Consider the following 22115-nt stretch of genomic DNA (forward strand, 5'->3'; position numbering starts at 1 on the left):
AAAAATCTACCACACAAATAGGCTAAAAGCCCTATCCCTCTACTCAGTTTCATACAGACTCCTCTGGGGTGACCTCTGTCTGGCAACATGGCGATCTCAGACCCCACTTTGATGGGACTGCCTCATATCCGCAAGTCAAGCTCCACTCAAGTAACCCACATGCCTGGCCTCAACCTGGTCTGTGACATCAGTAGGACTTGTTGGCAGGACAGATTTGTGTCCCAGAGATTCTGCCAAACTATGGAATAGACTCCCTCTCCATGTCAAGCAGAGTACCTCTTTACCCCCATTTAAGTGCAACCTGGATAACTGAATGGGAAACAGAAAATACACCCCTGGGATTCCACCCGTGTCCCTGCTGGACAGTGGCATCAGGTGCTGACTTGTCAGAACATGGGCTAAACTCTTGGCTAGGCTTATAAGGGCCTCAGGGCCAATAGCCTAGTAACTTCCTATGATCCTATGAGCCAAGTAAAATATCAAACCACAACTCCTTGAGCAGAAATGATTGAAACTTAACCTATCTGGGGGAAAAAAACAAAGGTAACTTAAAAGTATTTTTTTAAGGCAGGCAAGCCCCCCTGCACCCCTACAACACCTGATAATTATATATACACCAACTATGAGATCACACTACAGTGGGTAAAGGGCAAATTCCCACATTCCCTTAATCTCACTGTACTGCAGTTTAGCATAGAAATAAAAGCTGGTATGTATGATCAGCTGATTTTTAACCACACAAACTAATTAGACAAAACAAAGGTCAACTCTCTCTCTCTCTCTCTCTCTATATATATATATATATATATATATATATATAAGTAAGTAAGTAAATATTGTGGAAAGAAATATCCAGGGAATTGTTATGGCTAGGCTTGTATAGGCCCTAGGGCCGATAGCCTAGTACCAACCTATGAACCGATATCTATATATATATATATAGATATATATATATATTTATACACACACACACACACACACATATATATATATATATATATATATATCTACTTCAGTAGATCAAACATATTACAAGTTCGAACCACATATGGCCGAGACCATATGTTCGAACTTGTAATAATTCGAATACTGAAGTAAAAAAAGAAAAAACAACAAAAAACAAAATTGAATATCTGTAGCAGGGGGGGCTATGCCCCCTGCACCCCCCCCCCACACCCCTTATTTAAATATACCAACTCAGAGATCACACTACATTATGGAAAAGGGAAATCTTCCCATTCTGCACTCTACAGAGATCTCCATTCAGTCTGATTGAACATTTACAAGTTCGAACATATGGTCTCGGCCATATGAAGTTCAAACTTGTTATATGTTCGATCTACTGAAGGGGACCCATATATATATATATATATATATATATATATATATATATATATATGTGTGTGTGTGTGTGTGTGTGTGTGTGTGTGTGTGTGTGTGTGTGTGTGTGTGTGTGTGTGTGTGTGTGTGTGTGTGTGTGTGTGTGTGTGTGTGTGTCTGTGTAAAATGTGACCTTTAACAACCAAAGCAATATACCCCATTTTCCTTCCCCCACCCTGCTTTACTTTACAGCATTCCTGCTGCGTGCTTATCTGTTTCCTATATCACTTTTCTTGCTTTCCTCTATTACACTTTTCACCCCTTTTAGTGAACCAAAAAAAGTGTCTGGATTACTAGGTACCATTTCACTCCTCTTTTCCACCCCTATACTCTTTATCATGTTAAGTGTACACTAGCTCCTTGCCAATATGGACAACTGCTAGTGCTACATGCTGTGTTTCTCATTTACATTCTCATGAGTTTAGTGCAATACAGTGCAAGATCACTGGTTAGAGTTTCTTCCCATACTTTCAGTTATGTCACTCTGCTTCATTTACAAAGTTTCATTTTCACCATGCCTATCGCTTTAAAGTGCACTTACCTGCCAACTCATACTATTCATGCTTATTTCTTTATTCAGAACTATTTATCACTACTGTGTTGTCTGTCTATGTGACATCAGCTCCATGCAGTGTTAATGTGCTGATTAATATATCTTGCTCTATGTGGCTTGGCTTTAAATATGGAAATGACCATGATGGTGATTTTGAAACATAGTACAAACTGTGAACCCAGTACTGTACTTACAACTGAATAGGAGAGGAAAACTCTGGCCCAGCCTGGAGATTGAAATTGGGGGTGCCACATATTCTGTGGGGTTGTAGCTGCCACTGGACCAACAAGAAGTCCTTGGACAGTTGGGCACCTTGTTTCCCCACAGGAGCTGTTTTTCTTTTTAACTAAGAAACCACCATGATGGCAATTTTGAATATACAAGCATCCAATGTTGAGGGGTAGCCAAGTAGCTAACTATCCAGAGGCTCATTGTTTTTTCAATGGTAGTGACAACTGCATAGAATGCAGGGAGGTACTAGGTTCAATCCCCAACAAAGGTCATTTTTTCCTTTCCTGTTCAGTTGTTAATACAATATTAGGTTTGAGATTTATGTCATTGTAAAGATTTTTTACTAAATATATTGTTGTTTGCACCCTTTTATTACCACTTACTTTTCTCAAAATATTTACATTTGTTTAGCTTTGTTCTTTAACTTGATATTTCAAAAGAAGCCAGGGAATCTAAGAATGCTGGTAGACTTGTGGGTTAATAATGCTGGATTTCAGTTTTTGATCTGTACCAAGCACAAGACAAGACTGACTACTAAGTTGCTTGGCACAGATCAAAAACTGAAATCCAACATTATTAACCCACAAGGTAGCCAGAAGCAAAAGACAGTGAAAATAATACACAAAATTAGAAGCAATGGATCCTGAAGAAATATTATACATTTTTCATAACTACAACGCTAACATATGAGAGAGAAATATGTGACAGAGGGGCAGACAGTTCCTGGAGGATTTTATGAGGGGATATCTGCAAGACAGTTCATAGGATCATAAGAAGTTACTAGGATATTGGCCCTGAGGCCCTTATAAGCCTAGACAAGAGTTTAGCCCATGTTTAGACAAGTCAGCACCTGATGCCCCTGTCCAGCAGGGACACGGGTGGAATCCCAGGGGTGTATTTTCTATTTCCCATCCAGTTATCCAGGTTCCACTTAAAAAGGGATAATGAGGTACTCTGCTTGACGTGGCGAGGGAGTCTATTCCACAGATTGGGGAGTCTCTGAGACACAAATCTGTCTTGCCAACAATTCTTATTGATGTCACAGACAAGGCTAAGGTTACGCATGTGGGTTACTCGAGTGGAGCTTGACTTGCAGATATGGTTAGATAATGATAACATAGTAAAACTAAATAAAAGCACAGCCTGTGAAGAAATTAGGGGAATACTAATAGGTCAACCAAAAGGTAAGTGTCTAGGTCCTGATGAAATTCCTAGTGAACTTTGGATGTCATGAGCTGAGGAGTTAGAGAAAATATTTACAAGCCCTATTTAATGGAACACTTGAAGGAGGCCACATCCCACAATCATGGAAAAAGGCCCTGGTCATTGTACTTCCTAAGAAGAGAAAGCTCCCTTAGACCCAGTGTTAGAAAAATCTACATGCTGCTTAGAAAATATATTTACATACATGCTGCCTAGAAAAATATATTTACAATGTGTGCTGCTTAGGAAGATGTGTATTTAATCATTCAAACACATATAAGTTGTATGATCAAATATATAGAGAAATGTGTGCTTTAGTTAGGAATAAATGTACTTAATGCATTTAATTCTGTCTTACTAGAATAACAGTAGAAATAAACCTGCATATTATTGCTTGAAGTACAAGCTGCAGTGTAATCAGAAATTTGACCTTGGCAGCTTGCAGATGCAGTCTGGCTCATGTCTTTCAAGTAAAGATTATTTTGCAAAGTTAGAAAATAATAAATCTGTTTGCATGTATGTCCTCTTTCCTGCCTCCACCAGGGAGTAGTATCTCTGATAGTGCGCAGCTGGAACAAGAGAAACAAAAGGAGGCTTTAAGGAAGACTTACATCTATTGTATTTGAACTAATCAGAGAACCTTGAATTGGCTACATCCTCAGGAGGTCATCGTGACTGACCAGCTGTTTGCAAGGCTGCAACATTCTCATGGGAAAAGGACTTTTGAAAAACACGAACTCAGCAGTTTTATGAATTACTATGATGTAAAGACCCTGTCACTGACCACACCAGTAAGGTGGGCAAAACTGATAATGAAATGTATATAACCAATGTGTTTTGGTCAATAAAGCAGTCAAAATTCTATACAAACTTTGTGTATGGTTTTGCCTCCTAATGTACATTAGTGATATCTGAGTTTCTCCTGCATTATTGTTTGTTATTAATTGACATTGTGTTTGAATAACTCAATGATTTTTACAGTCTGACTCTAACAAATTTATTTAACATCTTGGTCCTAATGAATTCCCTTGGTAAGCTACAGGTCAGAATATATAGGTGGTATTGAAGTCTGCAGAAGAAGGAAAGACCTCCGACTGAATTGTCGTGCCCAAAGAGGCTGTCCACTTGTCTGATCTGTGGAAAACTGGGTCCTAAAAGCCTATCAAACATAAGCAGGAGGCTCGGGTAAGCAGAATTCCTCTCTTTGTTTTGTTTTAGATCGGGGACCAGGTTACACTGTGCTATTGCTAAGGTTTGTGATAGCAGGGAGAGAGGTAGTCAAGTATTGTATCTTGAGTCATAGATCAGGAAATAAAGCAAAACAAAGTAAACAGTCATTCTAGACACTACTGTGAATACGGGAATAGAGATACCACGTGGTACAAGAGAAAGGGTTACGTAACAGTTCTGTTGTTTTTTTTCTCTCTCTCTCTCTCTCTTTTTTCTCTTTCAGAGACATGGGAAATGAGTGCACTAAAGGGTCACGTGACCGCTAACAGAAGATGCAAAATATATGCAATTACAGAGAGCAGATAATGTGAGATATTTTCCAACCTGGGTTCACAAGTATGACTTTGCTGGTAAATTGGATAAAATGGCATTAATAAAACTTTTAAGACAGTTAAAATCTGACGAAGGTCAGGCAAAAAGCAACGACAGTTGGGTGTTCCTCAAGCACATAGGTGGATTGAGGAAGCGAACCGAAGGAACAGAAAAATAAAAATGCAAAGGCATTATTTTTAGACAAAGAGGATAATAATGTAATAGTAGCATCGGTCCCTCCCTACCACGTCCACCGATGCCTTACTCAGAATATGAAGCGGAGGCGGGCTGACCCCCCCCCACGTTACCCAGAGACAACAGGGATATTAAGACAACCATTTGTAAGAGAACCTATCGGGACTAGATCCCGAACACGTCAAACACTTGTAGATGTTCAACCAAGCGGAATTTATTAGATGAGGGTGAGGAAATCTGTCCATTAATAGAAGTACCAAACCGCAGGACAGGAGGGCCAGGCCTCAACTCTCTTAGTATACAGACCATGGACACCGGAAGACATCCGAAAAGCTACAGAAGGAATTCCCCATCCAAAAATTAACTTTGAGAAATTTTTACAGGATTTACAGGGTATGAGATTAAGTTACCACTTAAATGGGAAGAGGTAGAAAGAGTAGTTAGACAAATTTTAGGTCCAGACTGGCACATGATTTGTGGCACCTGGAATGACAACACAGGCCACTCCTACATAGTGACGCAGAACTAGATACTAGATTGAAGGGTCTTACAGACCGCATTACTGAAAAATGGAAACCTAGGGCAGACTGGACTTGCATTAACCAGTGTGTACAACAAGATAATGAAACTGTGGATGCATACTATGGTAGATTGTTAGAATGTTTTAACAACCATAGTGGCATGCCTGTTCCTGAAAATCAAAAAATGATAGTTCATATGAACAACAATTGAAGAATGCATTTTTGAAAGGTTGTATTGCCCTGTCAATAGCTTCATCACGAAGCACATGATAGATCACCGAACAAGTAGGCTTCAAGCCTTGTTAGAATATGCTAGACATGCCGAAAAACATTTTAACAGTAAAAAAGAAAACGCAGGTCTTCACAGCTGAAGGCGAAGTTTTGTAGTACAAGCAGCCAAAAGGGCAAGCAAAATATTCAGGGTAACAAACGCTCTGACAAAAACTCAGAAATTTATGAGAGCAGAAAGAAAAAGGTGAATGCTTCAATTGCGTAAGAAGGGACATTTGGCAAGGGATTGCAGGAGCAAGGTACCTCGGAAAAAGGATAAGGAAGATGAGGATTGACTATATGACAGTTATGCTGCTCAGCAGTCTTCAGAAGAGACTAATGAGCAGGGGATGATGTAAATACCTTAGAAGAAGCAGATGACATGCAACTGGATGTAGAAGTTGGGGAAAGTGAAGTTTTAGATCTGGCACTACTGAGCTTAGAGCTCTATTTAGCAGACACCGAACCGGAAGTTACACTTCTGGTAGAAGGGAGAAATCAAATTTTTGTGTGATTCAGGAGCATCACGAACTTTGATACATCCTTCAAAGTTACGGAACACTCTGAGTCACCTGATTTCATATTAGTGAAAGCAGCAAACGGACAGTTGTACAGGGAACCACTTTCCCATGACATAGCAATAACTGATCCAGTCTCGGGCATGACCCAGAGAAGTAAAATAGTACTTTCTGCCAAATGCCCCATGAACCTATTAGGAAGAGACCTTATGCAACTTTTGGCATAGCAGTAGTCCCTACCATGACGGTATGGAGGCACAGAGACAAACTGACACCTTTGTAGGAGGCTTATTATTGGTACAGCCAGGATCTGGTTACAACCGGACCAGGGGCAGTGACCGAGGAATTGATGAATGTAGCCACTAGCAAGGTGCCTCCTCGATACTGACCAGCAACATTTATTACATTGTACCCTATATTATTGTAGCACACCAGGACCTGATAAAGAATACGAACAAAAGTTGTTCAGGAATCCTGCAAATAGACTGATATTACGGACCCTATACTGGGACACTGAGGGCAACAGTGTGGTGAGTTGTTCGTTACCTCAGGAGTTTTGGAATTGTACAAATCCAATAAACTACCACACGTTAGCCTAACCAAAAACAAGAATGTTAGGTGGGTAGACTTGGGTGACAAAGTGACAGGATGGGAGAGACTAACTGACTTAGAGTTATCGGACTTAGGAGTACAGAAACAGAAACTGAATTGGTTAGCATAAGCAGCCCAGCTGTACACTTACAACAGAGTGAAGACAGCTGAATGGCGTTCTTGATAGAAGAAGAAGAAAAGCTTTGAGTAAAATACCAAATGTTCTTTGGTCAACAGGAAAATCAGATGTAGGACTTATTCGTACAGCAGGGCCAGTAGTTATTACACCAAAATCAGCCTTTAGACCAAGGAAAAGACAATATCCTTTGAGCAAGGATGCAGAACAGGGAATCAAACCTATTATAATGGCATTACTCAAGGAAGGGATACTGGTGGAATCTTTAGATTCACCATGTAATACTCCTCTATTTCCTGTAAAAAAAGCAAACGGGGAATGGCGGATGGTACAAGATTTACAAGCTGTAAATGAATACCAAGAGCACCTACGGTGCCAGACCCACATACTTTGTTAAATGATTTGAAGCACAGAAATATTTCACCGTGGTAGATATTAGCAATGCATTTTTCTCAATACCTATCCACCCTGACAGCCAGCATTGGTTTGCATTTACATTTCAGGGCAAAAGGTATACACGACTACCACAGGGATATAGTGAAAGTCCAACAATATTCGCACAAGAGATGGCTAGCAACCTGGCGGGGTTTTCTCCACCAGGGGGCAGACAAGTACTACTTTATGTAGATGACATCTTGCTTGCAGCTCCTACCCAGCAACAGTGTAGGGAAGACACAATAGCATTACTGAAATTCTTAGCTGAGCAAGGGCATAAAGTGAATAAACATAAATTGCAACTTTGGAAAGAACAGGTTAAATACCTGGGATATGTGATATCCAAAGAAGGCAGAACATTAGATGAAGAAAAACAGCTATTTTACAAGCACCCAGACCAACTACCAAGAAGGAAATGATGTCTTTCTTGGGAGCGACTAATTTTGTCGAGTTGGATACCAATTATGCTTTAGAACGGCTCCATTGGCTGATTTAATATTTAAAACACCAATGGCAGCACAAGAAACTACACTGGACTCGAAGCAGAGGCAGCCTTTTGCAGACTAAAAACTGATAGTTTCATCATTAGTTTTAGGGCTTCGAATTACCATAAGAGATTCTCCCAAACTGTAGATTGTAGGGGATATATGACGTCAGTACTGACGCAACAACATGGCGGCAAGCAACGCCCATAGCTTATTATTCATCACAGTTAGACCCGTGATCATTACCACCCTGCAGCTATGGCAGTGCAAGCTTCAGCCTCAGTGGTGTTGTTTCATCCTCTCACGTTGAGAGTACCTCATGCAGTTGCGATAATTTTACTGCAGGAAAAAATAGCATTTTTATCCCCTGCCAGACATCTTTCTTGCATGACCATACTATTGAGTCAACCCCATATGACAATTGAACGTTGTACAACATTAAATCCAACGTTACTTCCAATTCCTGTGGATGGCATACCGCACAGCTGCCTACAGGAAATGGAACAAATAACCACACCCAGACAAGATCTTACTGATATACCTTTAGCTAACGCAGAGGTGACATTTTTTGTGGATGGGTCCTGTAGAGGTCCTACAGGGAAGAACCTAGTGGGCTATGCAGTAGTGACTGATGACGAAATCATAGAAGCACAACCCCTGCAACATAACCTGTCAGCTCAAGCAGCAGAATTGATAGCTTTGACACGTGCTTGCACTCTAGCGAAAGGCAAATGTGTTAACATATATACTGACAGTCAGTATGCTTTCTCTACAGTGCATGTCTTTGCACAACAATGGAAAAACAGGGGAATGATAACATCTACTGGCAAACCGATTAATCATGCGCAATTAATTCTGAACCTGTTAGATTCTATTCAGTTACCCACTAGAATAGCTATCTGTAAATGTGCAGCCCATACAAAACAACAAGACAGAATTTCGCTGATGCAGCTGCGAAGCAAGCTGCCTCAGACCCAGAAACTGTGCTTTTAAATGAAGAACTACAACCTTCTGAGACTCTAGATTTAGAAATGTTAAAAACAATGCAGACATTAGCTACAAAAGCAGAAAAGCAAAAGTGGATAAACGAGGAGCAATCCTTAAAGAGGGACTGTACATCTCCAAAGAGGAGAAGCCCATATTACCATCTAATTTATTTAGATATGCAGCTTTGTTGAGCCATGGGCAGAGCCATGTCTCAACAGGGGATGGTACAGTTAGTTAACAAAACATTCCAAACATATGGATTCAATTATACACAAAAATTTTGTGCAACATGTCATATTTGTAGCAAACATCATGCACAGGAGCATTTAAACCAAAGCGTTTCCAACACCACCCTATCCGTTCCATACTATTTGTATGGATTTCATAGAACTGAACAAATGTGAAGGAAAAATACTGTTTAGTAATCATAGATATGTTTTCAAAATGGGTAGAAGCTTTTCCAACTAGAAATCCGGATGCAGCAACAGTGGCAAAGGCCCTAGTGAAAGAAATCATTCCTAGATTTGGCATACCGGAAAGAATTTATAGTGACAATGGGACACATTTGTTAACCAACGATACAGCAGCTTGGGAGATTTTTGGGATTTCTTTGAAAAACCATTGTGCTTATCACCCTCAGTCAGCAGGACTGGTGGAGAGGTACAATGGAATTTTGAAAACAAGTTGAGAAAATTAATGAGTGAGACTCAAAAGACTTGGATTTGCTGTCTGCCTTTAGCACTGCTGAGCATGAGAACTGTTCCAAATGTAAAGGGCTTGACCCCTTTGAAATAGTGTTTGGAAGGGCATATTGTGTGCCACAATGGAAGGCCCTCATGCCTGCAGAGCTGGAGGCTGACTCATTAGCTAGTTATATGAAAAAGTTTTTAACAAATAAGACTGTTTTGCAGTTGAACTCTTTTCAGATAAACAAGAAACGAAACCAGAAGGGTCCTGGATTTGGCTGAAAATCATAAAGAGAAAGAACTGGGCGAGTCCAAGGTGGGAAGGTCCGCAGGTACTGTTGGCAACACCCACCGCAGTGAAAATCGCTGAGAGAGCATCTTGGGTTCATTTAACCCATTGCAAACCTGTTAAGAAATTTAGTCTGGACATACCACAGGAACAGGATGGCCAGAGGCAGAATGAATAAAAATGTGAAACAACCCAAGAGACACTGGTTCACTGGCCTACTGATCATACACTTAATAACTATGTTTGTAGTCACCTTTTGTTGTTATGGTTTTCTTGCATATAACTACAGAAGTGAAATTAATAAAACGTGATGAAGGACTGGCTATAGACTGGCACCCAAACTTTAACACATACCTGGCTATGAAACGAGTTTATGTAGAGACTATGAACGTTTCAAATTGCTGGGTCTGTACTGCAATACCTACAGCATATGGAGGACTTTTGATGTCTGCTGTCCCCTTGGGAATAAATGCAACTTGGGAAAACCTGTTATTTGACACAGGCACTGTGAGATCACAAGACAAAGTGGCATTACACTTGCCTGTTACTCAGAAAGGAATTGTTTGTTTTGTTAAAAATGATACACTCCAGGTTGGTTGGAGTAACTGTAACATAACTGTGTCTTACAAATGTTATATAAAACCTATAGACCAAGGTACTAGTTGCAGCACAATTATGATTCATATTTAAGCTTGATGAAAACAACATTGAGAAATGTGCAAAATCTCCTGAAATATATAGACAATTCTCTGTTATAGATAAGAAAATGTTTCATTCAGGGTTAACCGCATCAGTACAAAAGTAGAAAACTGTTATTTTGTTTGTGGGAAAAAGCCTATAAATGGTTACCTGAGAATTGGTCCGGCAGTTGTTTTTTGGGTTATCTGGTTCCAGCCATAAGACATACTGCAGAATTGCCCCTGGGTAAAATACGTAATGTAAGAGATGTAGCTCACCGAGCTGAAAATACAGTCAGAAAACCTACTAATCCAGTGGGTAAGATTGAAGCAAGCTGGAAGGATCATTAAGACAAAGAAAAATTGACCCATATGGACTTGAGTGACAGTGTTATATCCTGGGCTGGAATATTCCCAACCTATGGAGCAGTCAAATCGATTTGGGAATTGAGAAAATTGTCAAAACTTCAAGTAATGAGCAATGCGACTTTTCCGCTCTTGAACTTGTGACTGATGAGATGAATGCAATGAGAACAGTTGTATTACAGAACCGAATGGCTCTCGACTTCACCCTATTATCAAAGAAGAATGCTGTTCATTCCAGACAACCAGCATGAAATCAATGACCACCTGGATGTAATACAGCAGGTGTCAGCAATGGCAGAACCAGGCCCAAACCCACTGACGAACTTTTTCCAGAATCTGTTTGGGGGTGGGGTCGGTCCTTATGAACATTCTGATTGCAATTTGTGTGGTACTGCTCATAATTGGAGCATGTGTCTGCTGCGGATACCCTGTGTGAAAAAATTAGTTAAAGAATTAGTTGATGTATCAGTGACTGAAACTATGTACCAAGATATAGAATTGAATTTATTGATACCGGTGAAAGTCTATCTGAAATATAAAACAAATGACTTACTTAGCTGAAAGTCCTTGAAAGGAAAAGGCTAAGAAATGAACTAACACTGTTTATGTTTCAAGTAGTATTAAATGCATTAAAAGGAGGGAGAATGTTAGAAAAATCTACATGCTGCTTAGAAAATATATTTACATACATGCTGCCTAGAAAAATATATTTACAATGTGTGCTGCTTAGGAAGATGTGTATTTAATCATTCAAACACATATAAGTTGTATGATCAAATATATAGAGAAATGTGTGCTTTAGTTAGGAATAAATGTACTTAATGCATTTAATTCTGTCTTACTAGAATAACAGTAGAAATAAACCTGCATATTATTGCTTGAAGTACAAGCTGCAGTGTAATCAGAAATTTGACCTTGGCAGCTTGCAGATGCAGTCTGGCTCATGTCTTTCAAGTAAAGATTATTTTGCAAAGTTAGAAAATAATAAATCTGTTTGCATGTATGTCCTCTTTCCTGCCTCCACCAGGGAAGTCTCTGATAGTGCCAAGAGAAACAAAAGGAGGCTTTAAGGAAGACTTACATCTATTGTATTTGAACTAATCAGAGAACCTTGAATTGGCTACATCCTCAGGAGGTCATCGTGACTGACCAGCTGTTTGCAAGGCTGCAACATTCTCATGGGAAAAGGACTTTTTGAAAAACACGAACTCAGCAGTTTTTATGAATTACTATGATGTAAAGACCCTGTCACTGACCACACCAGTAAGGTGGGCAAAACTGATAATGAAATGTATATAACCAATGTGTTTTGGTCAATAAAGCAGTCAAAATTCTATACAAACTTTGTGTATGGTTTTTTGCCTCCTAATGTACATTAGTGATATCTGAGTTTCTCCTGCATTATTGTTTGTTATTAATTGACATTGTGTTTGAATAACTCAATGATTTTTACAGTCTGACTCTAACAAATTTATTTAACACCCAGTATCATTTAGATACATCTATAAACTCAGGCATGATTATAAAATCTTCATGTCCTTAATAACTAGAATAGTAGCAAGGATATTACCAGGTTTGGTAGACAGGAATCATTGTGGTTTTGTTTATAAAATAAAAAGAAATGGAATAAAACAAACAAAAAAAAGAAATGGAATAAAACAAAAAATATTACTGTTAGTTAGTTTAGACGCAGAGAAGGCATCTGACAGAGTCAGTTGGATCTTTCTCCATCTAGTAGTTGAAAACAAGAATAAAGGTGGGACAGAGCAGAATGACAATGCCATTTGAACTAATGAGAGGAATCAGGCAGAGTTGCCCTTTCTCATCATTGATGTTTGCTATTTATACAGAACTGCTAGCTGCAAAAATAAGAGACTCAGATGTAGAGGGATATAAATGACAAGGTGCACAGCATAAAATATACCAAGACGTTTCTTAATATCGTCAAGGACTGAGGTTGATGAGTCCCAATTACTAAAGGTTAGGATAGGAGGAGATAAGATAAAACAGTGACATATAACCGATCTATAGGAACGTCTCCAGAAATCGATGATATTCCTATAATAATTTGGAAGCTGGAAGGAAAGAAGAAGATAAAGATGTGGAAGGTTTTAACAATATTATAAAAGAGGAGAATCAGCAACAGCCAGGAAGAAGGCTGTGGTGGCTGTAATACCTAAAGATGGTAAAGACCCATCAGATCTGCACGTAGACCCATTTCTATTCCAAACCATGATTATAAAGTATTATGTCTATAATCACTAAAAATGTCAAATGTGATGCCAACATTGATAGATAACAGATCAATATGGTTTTGTAGAGGGGGGGGGCAAACATTTGACAATATTAATAGAATAATGATGATCCAGACAGAAGCAGAATGTAAGAAAATACCATTGTTGTTGGTGGATCTTGATGCAGAGAAAGCATTTGACAGATTAAGCTGGGATTGTATGAGCAGGGCAGTGGAAGCATTTGCATTCCCTGACACAATAATAAGGTTAATTAGGTGGATATATGAGGGATCAGAGGTGAAAACTAAAGTGGGGGGTTCATCTCTGATAAGTTCTGCTTGAACAGACAGCTGTGTCCTCTCTCTCCTTTCCTATTTGTATTATATTTAGAACCATTGGAAAAAAAATAAGCAATTCAAAATTTAAGGATATAATTGGTATAGTAATCAGGAGAAGTTGGCATTATTTGCAGATGATATTATTTTGTACCTGATAAAACCAGAAAAGACTATTTCAGTGTGTTGTGGGACATTCTGAGACAGTTTCAAGTCTTTTTGGGATACAAAAAATTAATGACGATAAAAACAAAGGCAATAGCTGTAAACTATGCATCCACACCCGAATTTGTTCAGTAATACCAATATTTATGGGGACATAATAAAACGAAGTACTTAGGAGTATGGATTAAAAAGGATTATGTTATGGAAGTTAAGGATATGTGGGAAGAGACTAAACAAAAGATAATACAAAACTGAGAAACTGGAAGCTTTGTTTTAAGGTTATGGAAAGCAAGATACATGCAGCGAAACTGTTTTTAGTCCCTTTACTTTTATAAACAGATCAGGCACATTTTTATCAACCATAGGAGAAGTTGTGGACAGTAAGTAATAAAGAGTTGAAGGAATTTATCTGGAAGGGGAAGAGGGCAAGAGTCAAGTGGGATAAGTTGATCCTTACAACAGAACAAGGAGGTTTGGGATTACCTGATTTGAAGCGGTATTTTAGAATTACACAGTTAAGGCTCCTATACATAAGCAAAATGGTTTAATTCAAACTGAAAAAGAATGATGATGAAATTGGGGGGGGGGCTCAAGAAACAAGATAAGACTGGGATGTTGGATGCAGATCTTTAAGGAGAATAATAACCATGCAGAATATTAGATTCATAAATTAGCAGAAATTATTCTAAGAACTAAGCCAACACAGGACTGGAGAAAGGAGATTCTGCCAACAGGAATAACTGCAATTATGAGTACAGAGAATATTCATGAGGCGCTGTAATTTACTCAAGAAAACTGACAAAGGAACCAAGGTATTTGGAGCAAATAATTAGAGAGGGAAAGATAATAGAATGGGAGGAAGATTGCGGACTAGAAATTCTCTTCCCTATAAAAGAATGATAAAAGAGTATAGGCAAAGAGAAAGGAATAGGGGGATTCTAAGTGAAAGACCAGCATTGGCAGAGTTTTTAGTAGAATCTAGAACAGATGCCACTGTTAAAAGGGGATAATTAGTAGGGCATATAAACATAGCATGATAACTATAGGAATCAATCAGAGGAAGTTAGAAGGGATTGGGGAGAGAGAATGAATAAGCAAATCACAAAGAAACAATGGGGGGATATATATGTATGGCTGCCAAATATGCAACAAAGTCTGCAAGATTTAGGATTTTTGCATGGAAGTGTTTACATAGGTATTTTTATACCCCAATTTTTTCTTCTAGTAAACTACAAATGTCAGAGGCATGATGGGAAAAAAGAGATAATTTGGAAAATATTTTTCTGAGTATAATGACCTTGCAGACTTTAAAAATTCCTTGCAAACTACTCTGTCAGAAATACTAAGTGAACAAACTTGTGTAACTACGGAAATTAATTTTTTGAGCTGTGATTCAGAATTGTCTAGACATAGTAAGACCTTGCTGAGTTTAATTCTGGTGTCTGCCAAAAAAAGCATTTACTAGAAAATGGAAATCAAAGTCTAAAGCAACTGTACTAGTAGTAGTAAATATAGTAACAGAGCTTAAAGAACTGGAAGTAAGATCTTTAGAGAAGAGCAGGAGCATATTACATAGACAAATGGGAATTGGTAGAGCAATGCATGTAGGTGGGAAATGAATGAGCTGTGTGATTTTCTCTATAGAAGATTATATGTGATGTATAATGTCTGCAGCTGAAAATATGTGAATATGGTTTGTTTTCATTTATATAAATGTATGATTGTCTATATTATATGTTATATTTCAATAAAGAGGTTTCTTGTTTTTTTTTAAAAAAGACTTTTCTAATATTGAAACAGTTTCAAGCTTTTTTCTGGTTCTAAGATTAATGAATCCAAAAACAAAAGCAATGGGTATGAATTATGTTCATACATATGAGTTTGTGCAGCAGTATCCATTTTATGTGGTCACAATAGGATGAGAGTACTTGGATATGGCTGAAAATGACAGAGGCAGCAAAGGAAATGAGTGAGGATGTGAAACAAATCATGTTAAGAAAAATAAGAGTACCTATACTTTTTAATATAGATTTAGATAACAAAATACAAGTTATAAAATGTTCTGGTCCCACTAATGCTGTTTGTAGGTTAATCTTATGTACTCTTCCTAAAGAAAAGTTATGGCAAAGCCTAGACAGGGAACATACAGATTTTTTTTTGAGGATGGAAAGAAAGCAAGAGTCAAATGGGAAAAGCTGGTACTACCCCAGAGGCAGGGTGGATTAGCACAACCAAACTCTGAGAGATATTTTAAAGCAACCCAGCCAGGATTATAACATATAATGCAAGCTGAGGATTAATTCCTATGTTAAAGGAGTTGATAGGTTATTAAAGAGGGATAGGAATGATAGGCTGGGTTTTTCACTGTTAACTACAAAAGAAGGACAAGAACAATCATGTGGACCATTATGTCCTCAAATTAGCAAAGAAGCACATAGAGACCAAGTAAATTTAGAAATGGAAAGATGAAGTGATTCCCATAGGGGTGCCCTTGAGTACAAAAAACAGGGTCTAGGAGCAGCGAGTGCTAAATGGTTTAACTTAAATTGTTTAGGTATGGAGAACAGCTGCAAAACCCAGAGGATGTAATAAAAGTGGAGTAAAGTAGTAACTAATTTTAATCTTGCAGACAAAGGCAGACTGTCCTACATGGAATTAGTAGTGAGGTACAGACAAAGTGAAAGAGATCAAAGAAATCAGGGTGAAGTACCAAGTTTATGATAGAATTTGGAAGTACAAAAGTGAACATGAAAATACCGGCGGAGGATGTATAGAGCATCATATGACAACTACCATGGGCTAACAGATAAATTAAGGCTGGAATGGTAAAAAAGACAACCATACAAGAGAAACAGAAGGTTGTAATTAAGGTAAAGGGCTTTTAAAGATACAAGTTGAATGGTCATGTGATTTTTAAAACTATTAATTGAAGTAGTGAAGAGTCTGATTTTGTCTGATAAGTCCTGTAAATAGTGTAAAGACAAAATAATTAACAAAATAGCAAGAGCACAATTGCTTTTTTTGTTTTGTTTTTTTATAGATAAAGTAGATGAACAAATACTGGGTGGGACTGAAAAGAATTACTTTGGCAGATTAAACTAGCAGCCATTAGCATCGAGGTGTCATTGAAGTTATTTCTTTAAAACTACTACTTATAAACAGAAGGATGTTAATAAGATAAAGATGTTTTAGTGATAAATGTTGGATAGTCATGTGGTTTTAAGTGTATTTATTGAGGTGATAGTTTGATTTTGTCTGATGAAGCCTTGAATTGTGTTTAAAGATGAAAGCATTAACCTTGTTCATTTTACTGTTTTAATAAAGTGTACATGGCATCAAGGACACATATATATATATATATATATATATATATATATATATATATATATATATATATGGATCTATCTGAGTTCATATATATATATATATATATATATATATATATATATATATATATATATATATATATATATATATATATATACACATGCATATGTGTGTGTGTGTGTGTGTGTGTGTGTATATATATATATATATATATATATATATATATATATATATATATATATACATATATATATATATATCTATATATATATATAGATATATATATATATATATTTATATATCTATATATAGAGGATATAAAAAGTGTACACACCCCTGTTAAAATGCCAGGTTTTTGCAAAATAAAAAATGAGACCACAATAAATCATTTCAAAACTTTTCCCACCTGTAATGTGACCTATAACCTGAACAATTCAATTGAAAAACAAACAATTCTGCTTGGGGGAAAATATAAAAAAATAAAAAAACGTACAATAAGCTGGTTGCATATGTGTGCACACCCTTAAACTAATACTTTGTTGAAGCACCTTTTGATTTAATTACAGCATTCAGTCTTCTTGGGTACACACCTGCCATCAATTAAAGAGACTCTGATTAACCCCAGCTGTCCTAGTAGGATTTTCCTGACATTTACTCAGTTGCCTGCTACAGTAAAAGCCATGATTTGCCGGAGCTTACAAAGCATCAAAGGGATCTCATTGTTGAAAGGTATCAGTCAGGAGAAGGATATAAAAAAATTTCCATGGCATTGGATATACCATGGAACACAGTGAAGACAGTCACCAAAAAGTGGAGAAAATATGGGACAACGGTGACGTTTCAAAGAACTGGATGTCCCTCCAAAATTGATGAAAAGACAAGATGAAAAATGGTCAAGGAGGCTGCCAAGAGACCTACAGCAACACTGAAGGAGCTCCTTGAATTTCTGGCAAGTACTGGTTCTGTATTACATGTGACAGGTAAATGCCAGAAAAATGTGTTTTCTATTTACTTAAGAAATCTGTGCCTAATTGGTATTAATGGATACTAGAATTATGTTAACTCAAAAGAGTTCACAATGATCTGAACTGTGGGAAAAACGTGTCTGAGCTATTATTAATAGACTGAGTTTGGTGAACTTGCTAAGTTTCTTTTATGTTACTCTGCACACAAACATACATGCACACACACACTCACGTACACATAACATTTCTGTAACTTCCATCTGAATGATGAAAGGTAAGAGGCGTTTTATTAGCAAAAAGCAAATCACTGCAGGTTTTGGGTTATGCTGTGATTTTTGCCATAATATGATGCACCTTACAGTGGATTATACAATGTGCCTATATAACAATATATTTTAGTTTAGATATTACATATAATCAGAATAGCCACAACTGATAATTAAAGTATATGCCACATACTGTAAATAACCAATACAAGTACATTAGTGTTCCATCTTCGTACTATGAAGTCTTTCTTAGCTACATCTGCTTTTCCTTACATAAAACACCAGACCCTTCCCTCTGACACTCCTTTTCTGCACTCATATTCTTTCTCTAGCTCCTCTTCATACTTTTATGTCTGATTTGCATTCTCTTTTATACTTCACAAGATTCTGCTACCTAAATATTTTTTTCTTTTTTGTTATGATTGCAACAAAAGTCATACCCAAACTTCATGGATTTTTAGGTGGCAATTGACAGTGCACATTTTTAAATGTGTAGCTTCAGTAATATAAATGTTTGTTATGGATTTATTGTGACATTCATTTGCAGAATATCACAAGTGAAGCACATATAGAACAGCAGTTTTTATTGCTGGTATATAGTATCATTTTAATTCAGCATTTTAACTGTTACCATCATCTTAATAATATACTTATTGACCATACCTTAAGTGTACTTTCCAAAACAAATTAACATACAATTGGAAATTCACAGCAAAAGGATCAGAAGACTATCACATACTTTGGGGAAATGTATAGCATATTTTTGAGTTTTTAGATGTAATGTTAAAACTATGCAGTATTTTCTAGAGCTAGACACATCATCATATAATATTTTGTATTTTATATTTAGCACCATCTCTACCAAGCAACTAAATACACAAAATCTGAATATCAAGTAAGATTTATTACCTGGCAACTCCTGGGATTTGCCAGTGAGCAGAGATCGCTACTGAACGAGCTATACAAGATCCTCCTAACCCAGATATAACAGAGTGGATCACACATTGTCAATTTGCTCAGTGGCATAAAAGAAGGTAGCATTTTACATTTTGCCACTGATGTTCTGAGGTATGACATGAAAGGAAGCCACGGTGGGTGGTACCTGCTCTGTACATTATCATTGTCCTTTTGTAATGACAATATGTAATTGTCGTTCTCCAAATCAACATCCACATGTTACAGGGTTACAGAAATTAGGATAAAATTACAAGAATAAAATATAGTGATAAGGAGAAAACTTCAGAAGGCCTTGAGAAAATAAGAAGCTACAAAATACAGCTAGTACATCTTGGGAGACCAAAGATTCTCCACAGTTCTCTGGCCTTAAGCAGGTAATATGGAAACCTAAACTGTTTAGACTTTATTATTTATATAACAACATTCATAGCTGTGTAATGGGACAGCAGAGAAGAGGTAGTAGGGTTACAGCATATTTCAGTCAGTGGGTCCCATTTCTCAAGAATCAACTCCATGATAACGATCACTTCCTTAGTGACCATACAGCTTAAGTAACAATACTAGTACATCCTTATACTTGTGTACAGGAGGTTTGCATTCCAAGAGAGCTCCCCCTTCACACTTACAGCTGCTAAGATCATTTTAGATATCACTTTGACTCTATATAGTTATTTCTGAGAGATAAATACTTACATGATATACACAAAGCAGCTCAGATGGTACAGATGCTATTTTGGCCTCATGAGCTTAAATGTCTAGTTACTATGTGATTACGTAAGAAAAGCAAGGCAATGCAGCATTACTATACTGTGAGTCACTTGGATACTAGTAAAAATATAACCATTCTCCTTCACAGTTTAATACCATAAAATGCCAATTAATTATAGATATCAACTGATTATAAAAGCCTTCTTAGAAGAATGTTTATTTATCGGAAACCACAGACAATGAAAACCTATGCCATCATAAAATGAATGGGTTGTTAACTCAATTCATTGTGGATGCAGCGGTTCCTTGGTTTAGCAAAATCAGAATTTCTCAAGATATGGGGTCATATTACTGTTTGACTTAACTTCTCTTTCCAATTTCTATCATGCCAACAATTTCTGTTTTTTTTTTTTTTTTGCTTTCCAGTTGCAATAAAATCTAGTATCATTTCACCCTATCACCCTATGAAATTTTGTAGAAAATGCAGACCATGGACAAATAACACAGCAGTATATATATATATATATATATATATATATATATATATATATAGCTCTCTCGGAATACATACCTAAACTGAAAATTACCACAGGTCACAGCAAGAGTAAAGTCTCTGATAAAGAGTTAGGTTAGCAACATGCTCTCTATTATGCATTTTAACTATAAAAATTAAATACTCACAGCTCTTCTTCTTCTTTTCCAACCTTCTTGTCTAAAACTAGAAATACTGTGCCAAAGCTTCCACTACCAAGCTTTTTCTGGATAACGTATCTTTGAGCAATCAAAGTATCTGTATGAAGTCCAGTACTTGGGGATCTATTCACAGCCTGTTTAGTCTGACGGAATTTGGGCATTTTCGAGGTGAATACTGTCTTTAAAGTATCCTAAAATGAAAGATCTCTACAAGAAAATGTGAAATACTGTTAAAATGTGTAAAAAAACAACTGAACTGTGCACACAGATAAGAAACTTGAGACTTTGTTTCATAATATACCAGATGTGTCTATAAAGCAAATCATAAGACTGTTAAACACATATGAAGCATGAGACCTTGTCAGGCAGCATATGTAATATAAAGACAAACCATAAAAAACTAAAACATGAGATTCAGCCCAGCAGCAAAGTAACATAGCATTCTGCTATAAAACATAGTGAATTTAAATAAATAAATACATTCAAATCATGAGGTTTTGTCAAGAAAGAAGAGATGCACAAGATTTTGTTAAACAGCATATGAAACACAATCTGAGGTATGGTCATACATCATGTGAATGAGAAGATACACATGCAATGACTCAAACATGAAAGCATGTAAAACATGATACGGTATCACTTCATATGTGAAACACAATATTCTCTAATTTCCAGTGTGCCCATATGGGTCTATGTCAGTTTATAGAACGAACAAATTGTCAAAACCCATACAGTCGACAATTTGGTTCATCGAACTGTTCTGAGATCACTGTACAGTGGGGATCTGGAAATTTACCCTTTTCTCCACTGTAGTGCAATCTCGGAGTTGGTATAAATAATTAGTAGGGTGTGTGAGGGGCACAGCCCCCTAAATGAGGAATGCACAGGGGCTGGCCCCTACAAAAAAATGTTTGTTTTGTTAGTGGCTGTTGCATGGCTTAATGTCAATTTTTTGATTAACTGCATTGTCAACTATATGGGTTTCAACAATGTGTTTTTTTGATAAACTGACATAGATCATAGATAAGACCATACAGCAGAATATGAAACTTAAAAGACTGAAACCACAAAATCCTGTGACAGAAAATCAGAACTAACAGAAGTAAAAAAACATTGTCTTTTCACAAGAAAGCAAGCCCCCCCACACAACTACTACTTATTTATTCTATCTTTGAGCTAGCACACCCCAGTGGATAAATGGTATATGTTTTACAGAGGTTATACAACCAATAAATTAAAATGTATTTTGGGATTCTACCATTTGACCCTTTAAATTAGAGATTTCTATCAATCATTTTTGGCAATAATGGAGATAACTGAACCTCACTAGTTTATCACTTTAATTGTCAGACTGTTACACCAGCAATGTTGATGTTCATCATATTAATCACTGCTGCAGT

General features: G+C 37.0%; 1 protein-coding gene across 1 annotated transcript in view; it reads right to left on the minus strand.

Moving 5' to 3' along the window:
• Window positions 1-22115, minus strand: part of LOC122798075 (serine/threonine-protein kinase Nek11-like) — an 818720-nt gene that overhangs the window by 669872 nt on the left and 126733 nt on the right. Inside the window, exon 2 of the mRNA XM_044066732.1 lies at window positions 20704-20922. Coding sequence (XP_043922667.1) covers window positions 20704-20876 — 173 coding nt within the window. The 5' untranslated portion in view covers window positions 20877-20922. The remainder of the gene's footprint in view (window positions 1-20703; window positions 20923-22115) is intronic.

The sequence above is a fragment of the Protopterus annectens genome, chromosome 3.part1, assembly GCF_019279795.1.
Source record: "Protopterus annectens isolate FY-2018-M chromosome 3.part1, PAN1.0, whole genome shotgun sequence".
Lineage (NCBI taxonomy): Eukaryota > Metazoa > Chordata > Ceratodontiformes > Protopteridae > Protopterus > Protopterus annectens.